Below are 7,293 nucleotides of genomic sequence, written 5' to 3'. Positions count from 1 at the left end.
ATTTACATAAATAACTTGCTTTTTTTGTTCAAAGAAAGAAAAAGTTTATCTAGAAAACAGGTAAACCACAGGGGGGACGTTCCACAGTTACACTACAATTCTGCCAAAATTTGCACATACCGTCATCAACCATGTTAACGTATATAGTATCTATAAAGACCAAGTATGAAAAAATAGAGGTTCATGTACAGTATTTCTACTACAATTTCTACCGGACTTTGTACAGTTGTATGTGACACTTTGGTAGAATTACACACTGGATCCCCATAGAATAAAACCCCTTGTTTCTCCGACAAGCATATTTCATCAAATGTATCATGGCTCTGGGAAGCGTGGGTGCTGGAGGGAGGGAGGGGGGTGTTGAAGCAACCCCCAAGATAGGGGTTGTTGTGTATGTTATACACCGTGGGAAGCACCACCTGTAAATGTGGTTGGTATGCTAAAAAGAAATTTTCCAAAATCAACTTACTTTTGGAGCGAGAAACTTTTTTTTTTGCTTGTCAATTTTTTTTCTCCAATCTAGCACCCCTGTTCAAAATCATTCCCATGCATGGCCCTGAAATAAAAACTTGTGAAATCGAGTGTGCTTGTAATTAATTAAAAATGGAGACGTTGAAATTGTCCTACAAGTGAACTTTTTTATAGAATATAAATGATTTCATAGAAATCATGATAGATTGCATTTTAAATAGTAAAATAAATAAATGTGACTATAAATAAGTCTTTTGACCTTTAAGTGTCACATATAGGCTTCCTCTCATTGGTGCATTCGAGGCCGGTTAAACTGAGATATGGGTCTCCGAGCCCGAGACCAATGAAAAAAAAAATTGGGGTTTGTTTCACATGACCAATATGTATTATAAGGCTTGTTTGTAGGCCAAACACCATACGTATTTCACTAACCAAATGATGCGAGCGCGACCAGGAGAATGGGCAGGGATTGGTTTACGACCTAAAGAAGGAACATTATAAGAAATTTTTGCAATCATGTAATACCCGTCTCACTAAACAAACAATGCAAGCGCGAAGCGCGAGTGGAAAATTTTGTATGTATTGACCCCGACAAGGACATCTAAATGATAATTTGTTAAGAATTCATGAGAAGCATAAATATCTCACCATAGTAATAAAATGCGAGCGCCAAGCGCGTGCTGACCCTTTTTTTCAGAATTACACCAAAGCACATGAAGCACTTTTGTAGTAGGCCTAATTGTAATCAAGAACATGCTACGTATCTTTCTAATCAAATATTGCGAGCGCGAAGCACGAGCTGAAAATTTCTGATATTCATACCTGAAGAGGGTCATTCTAAGGCTTATTTGAAGGCCAAACACCATACGTTTTTCACTAACCAATTGATGCGAGCGCGAAGCGCGATCTTAGATTTTTCATATTTAGACCAGAAGAAGGGACATTTAAGGGACTGTTTTTAGGAATTCATGAAGAGCAGGCATATCTCACTAATCCACTCATGGAAACAAAAGCACGTACTGGAAATGGTTTATATTCAGACCTAAAAGTGGGCAATCACTTCAAGTAGTCACGAAAAAGAAGCATATGTCACAAAATAGATATCAAAAGCTCGAAGCTCGAGGAAATATAATGTATATTTCGTGTATATTAATGCATTAGTACCATTGAATCCCCTTTAACCGGATTACTTATCTTATCAAACGGACAATGGCATAATTATGTTGAAAAAATAAGAAAAAAATATTCTGTAATATGATATAATATGTGTTATGTAAATGATGATAAACAATTTCTTTTTTTCTTCTATTGTTTTGCCAGACGTGTAGCCCACGTAGCTACACCACTGGATCAACTTGGTGATCGCCGAGATTTGGTGTACTTTGGTGTTCTTATTCATCCATTCTTTCAAGTTTCTGCGACCACAGAGCTTATTATTGGTTAATTCACAAATCATCACTTATTGGAGGCCTTATGGAGGGCTATTTCGGTTCACTCGGTGAGCATTAAGAGTCATTCCCTGTAACCTTCTTTCAGGACATGGTCCCGAGGGCAGACGAATCGTCGGTGTACTAACACAACGAGCCAAATCTACATCAGTGTTAAGGCTAGTCAAAGGCGAGTACTCCAGACGTTCTGCCCTTGAAGCATATGTTTTTCGAAGGTTTGAGGAGCTCATCAGAATAGATCCGTTCATCATGGTCTGATCCTCAGTACACTGTGTCTTGATGGCAGCAAGTTTGCTGTCGCTACTGTACCTGACATTGTGTTTGTCACGTTTGTTCACGCTATATTCCCGAAAAGATGGTAGGGAACGGGGTAGGGATGTATTCTTCTTTGTGGCACGTTTGACGAAACCCGTCTCGTTGCTACTAACATTCTTTCCGGCAATAAGTTCACGTGTTGATCTCATTAACCCGGATTTAAATTGGTTTTTAGGTGTACTCTGAACCTCAGAAATATTTGCCCCTTCGCGGAATTGTGGTTGTAAGTTCTTGACAGGTGATTCCGCTGATCCCCAAGCCTTTTTCTTCTTCGATGTACTTTCTCTTGGGGTACGAGGGTGAAAATTTCTTTTGGCGTCAATTTGAGGCAAAACGAGAAGCTGGGTTGGCTGGGGTGTGCAACTGAGTTTAGACATTTTCATATCCTGTGGATGTACGTGATCGGAGAGGAAGTGCCTCCCGACGTTTCCATGCTGAGCTTGGCACCGATCTCTTTCTTTGGTAGAAGTAATAGCGGGAGAAGGTGGGCAAGAATTATGCTTTACAATACGCACTTTCCCATCGTTCTTCGTTTTCTCTGAAGGTAGCAAAACCATGGAAGCAATGTTTATAAGAATGTCATTGACGCGAGGTTTTGTAAGTTCATCATCTTCATGATTTTGATCGAGATCACTTTCAAAATCAGATGTCTCGCATTCCCTGGTGCCCGACTGACACACGCCTAGACTCGTATAATAACATTCTTGTAGCCATGGGCAATCCGAGATATACGACGGAATGTTGTTGCCATTGTGTATGAATATCGACGATGTCGTGTTAATTGTAGGACTATGCCGATTTAAATTTACATGTTTCTTTTTAAATCTCGTTTCCTTACACGTGACCGATTCGTCATTCGTATTGCTTACCCGCTTACATGTCTTTTCTTTGGATTGCAATTTTGTAGGTCTGGTAATCGGTTCATATAACGACTGTTCCTTGAGACCCATGCTAATTTCCAAAATCGGAGAGATCGTTGGAAACTCCATCCTGTTGAAAAATTACAAAATAAAAGAAGGGGGTCAAAATGTACACATTGATGCTAGAAGTCAGCTTTATGTCATGCTTTAAACCAGCGCTTCTAAACGTTTATTTTTTTACTCGAGGACCACTTTGACTCTCAAGAGACTACTTGTCTCGACTCAAAGATAGACAGTGATTATAATGGGCATATTAGTGCTTATAGCTTTCAGCAGCCCGGCCTTTGGGTCCCTCCTCCAAACGTATACAAACTACCTTCAACATTCGACACGCATTGCTTATGGTTTTGCATTACTGCCAGTCCTGAATGAATCCAAATTTAATGTGATCAGGGTCATATTTTCTTACAGTTACATTCAGAGACTTTTAAATTTGTTTCCTCCCTCGCCCTTTTCAAATTGCTTTAAAAAAGGGGGGTCAAATTTTATGAAAGTATGTTTTCGTGAAATTTGAACGCAAAGCCCTGAAGCACGTTCGAAACAAACAGTTCAAGAACTGACTGCATTCGCAAAGGTCCGGTAAACTAAATTCTACACAATATGCACACATGATGAGGTTCACATCAAAGGTAGATCGGAACCATTATAATCTGTATGCATATTGCAACATGCTTTATCTTTGTTTGACTCACGTAGACCGATCAAACATAACATATTTGGGCTGTCGGACAGGTCTGTAAAACATAGTCCCCCCCCATATTTTTTTTTCTTCCTCTGGAGCTTCTCGCGGCCCACCGTTTGAGAAGCGCTGCTTAAAACCATCCGAATGAATCATGTAACATTTATTTTCCCGATGCTGAATAAAAACATCAAAGGTCTTACTTTTTCATTTTATAAAAACAGTAAAATGTGCAGGGGCGGATCCAGTCTTCGCCAATAGGGGGGGAGGGGGGTTCAGACACATTTTCGCCGATCGACCGCTCTAAGATGATTTGTGTTTGTTTCTCTAAAGGGGTAGTCCTAATAGCAACTTCTAAGTTTTATTTTTATAAATCAACATTAGAACATAACTATATAATGTCATAAGCTTCATTTAAATAGTGCGAGCTATTTTTTACATTTCATGCATTTTGTCCTAAAATTCAAACATTCTGGGCAATGTTTGTGATCCAACTAAATGATTACTGCGAGCGCGAGCAGAATTTTTTAGTATACATTTAGATCTGATCAAAAAATTATCTGTTGACGGCTGCTTGCAGGTAGCCATGAAGACGTTACACATTTCAATAATCAAATAATGCATGCGCGAAGCGCGAGCTGACTTTTTTTTACATTTCTACGTGAAGAATTGAAATTCTGAACACTCTTTGCAATCGTGAAAAGGATGAGTATATAGCTAAACATTTTATTTATGCGAGCGCCAAGCGTGAGCGAAACGAAAAAATCGAGATTTACACCTGAAAATTGGACACTCTATTCGTGTTTTGTAAATCATTAAAAGGATAAGTAATTGGAAATCTTCTTATAATGCGAGCGCAAATTAAGCGCGATCAGATTTTTTTTATATTGTGATCTGAAACTGGATGATTTAAATAGAGAAAAAGCTGCGTATCTGAATAAACATGCTCGCATCGCCTTTAAGGTGATTTATTGCTCAATATAGAGCTGAAATATAGAGAAACATATTTCGACCAAGAATCTGGGCATTTTTAATCATAAAAATCAATCAGGTTAGCGCCGACCGCGAGCTAAAAATATTTGATATTCCGATCTGAAAAGGAGGTCAATTTAAGATCTGTATTTCAAGCATTTTGTAGGTAAATTGTGAGGTGGATATGAATCACAGTTAAAAAAAAGAGTTGATATGTTTCATTATTATTACTTGAGTTTGACATATAGGACCGGGACATTTTAAGACATGTCATCACATGAAAATGATGGCAATCTTCCTATTTCTCTTCCCAAGCGCGGAATGAAAATTAATATCTTATTTATCAATATAATAAGCCTAATAAGAGCGCGAAATCTGTTTATATTATGGCCTGAAAACTGGACAGTAAAAAGCACTTTTGTAATCATGAATAAGATGCATGAATTTATTTATTTTCAACAATCAATGCAAGCGCAAATTGCGAGCCGAAATTTTTGATATACTATTTTTAAACGGAGATTTTTAGTAATAAAATTGATACATAGCTCACCAATCAAAATGTGAACGTGCAGCACTAGCTCATACGTTTTGACAATCTTACCTGATCAGGGATATCTTGAGAACTTTATGGAATACAGGAAAATAATAGGTACCTGACAAATCAGTGTTTGCGAGCGCGCAGCTCGAGCAGATAATGTTGGTATTCATACCATAAAACAGACATTTGTACAGAGCACTTTTTAAAAATCAATTTGTAAATCAAACAAAATAATGAAAGTTCAATTTCCGAGCTGAATTGTGTTTTGTGTATTGACTAAAAGATTTTCAATGTAAAGAATTTTCAGCTCTATATTGAGCAATATATGTTAATCACCATAAAGGCAATGCGAGCGCGAAGTGCAAGCAAAAATTTTATATAGTGACATGAAACATTTAAAAAAAATTATTTTCCAAGTCTTCCCCTCATCTTATTACATTCACTCGTCTTCCTCCTCTTATGTTTCCCCTTCTTTTTCTCCTCAATCTTTTATCTCTTCTTTTTCTTTCTTCCCCCTTTTTTTCATTTATTGGGGGATCCCCTCGCCCCCCCCCCAGGATCCGCCTATGAATGTGTATAACAAACTACGAATTGTAGGATTAAAAATACATTCTAGGATATAGCTGAATGTCTCTGTGTTATTACAATGTCGAGGTGGTCATATCAGATAAAATAAACATAACAAATCTTACCTGCAAAGCTGGCAATATTAGATGACAAAATAATTCATTCTTAACGTGTGTGATATAACCACTATATATCATCTGCTTTAGAGCTGGTTGGCTTCCCGTGGTGCCTGGTGTCAAACATTCAACTGTCAATACCGAGTTAAAGCATATGCATTATAAGATGAATTTCTTGAAGACTTGCGTCATCATGACATCATAATCACGTTCAATAGATCGTGACTATATATCAACGACATGCATGTAGCTGAATCCATAGAGCAATATCCAACATCATAAACAAATTTCGCGTGTTTTTATTTCTCTTTGGTATGTTATTTTAGATAGTAATGTGCGATCGTTGTTACTCTCCCTTTTCATACCAAAATTTGTTTGACTGTTTTTATACTTAGGTACTTATCTATTCATCAGTAACCCGAAATTAGACCCTATTTCAGTCAATCTGGAATGAAATTATTGGAAATGTTTTTTTTCAATTGATTTGAGTAGGTATGGGTGTAAACATTAACCCCCAAAAGTTAGGAAGAATATGGGGTGGGGAAAGTGTTTTTTTTTCAAGGTTGAAGGTCAATGACCTTACGTACTGTATAATGATATCTCCCAGATAAAAGATTTAAGTTTGTTGAGTTTGGTGTCAGAATGCACATACTACAAGAAGATCAACTAAAATAAAATTAAGTACCTAGAATGCACATTCACCCATAAAATTCAAAGTCAAAGGTCAGTGACCTTTCTTTTACATTATATACCATACTGTATAATTTTATCTCTTAGATGAAATGGCGCAGGTTGGTGATCTTGGTGTCAAAACGCACAGATTCGTAGAGGAAGATCAAATGAAATACAATAAGTACCTAGAATGTATATTGACCCATAAAATTCAAGGTCAAATACCTTTTTTTACATTACATGTATATACCATGCTGTATGAAACGGTGCAGGTTGGTGATCTTGGTGTCAAAATGCACAGATTCTTACAGGAAGATCAAACGTAATAAAATTAAGCACCAGGAATGCATATTGACCCATAGAATTCAATGGTAAAGGTCAATGACCTTTTTTACATTTATCGTATAATGGTATCTTTGAGATAATATTCCAGGGGTTGGTGATCATGGTGCCAAAATGCACAGATTCATACAAGAAGAAATGAAATAAGCATAAAGAATGGACATTCACCCTTGAAATCCAAGGTCATATAGGTAAAAATGACAGAACTGCATGGAAACTTAAAGCATAAAATTAAAAGTTGAGTCCTTGATCA

At 37.2% G+C, this 7,293-nt stretch overlaps 1 protein-coding gene across 1 annotated transcript; it reads right to left on the bottom strand.

The window, feature by feature from the left end:
* Nucleotides 1-289: 289 nt before the first annotated feature.
* LOC121406562 lies at nt 290-6,626 on the bottom strand. Its single transcript, XM_041597573.1, has 2 exons — nt 6,036-6,626; nt 290-3,224 (listed from the first exon to the last, which is right to left on the bottom strand). The coding sequence occupies exon 2, from the start codon at nt 3,221-3,223 to the stop codon at nt 1,943-1,945; it is 1,281 nt and encodes a 426-aa protein (XP_041453507.1). The 5' UTR covers nt 3,224; nt 6,036-6,626; the 3' UTR covers nt 290-1,942.
* Nucleotides 6,627-7,293: the final 667 nt, after the last annotated feature.

The sequence above is a fragment of the Lytechinus variegatus genome, chromosome 1, assembly GCF_018143015.1.
Source record: "Lytechinus variegatus isolate NC3 chromosome 1, Lvar_3.0, whole genome shotgun sequence".
In the NCBI taxonomy this organism is placed as follows: Eukaryota; Metazoa; Echinodermata; class Echinoidea; order Temnopleuroida; family Toxopneustidae; genus Lytechinus; species Lytechinus variegatus.
Note: the sequence above shows the minus strand (reverse complement) of the source record. Positions and strands in the feature narration are given on the sequence as shown.

Excerpts from the sequence above, each read along its gene's own strand:
- LOC121406562 (XM_041597573.1), bottom strand. The coding sequence starts at position 3,223 with ATGGAGTTTCCAACGATCTCTCCGATTTTGGAAATTAGCATGGGTCTC.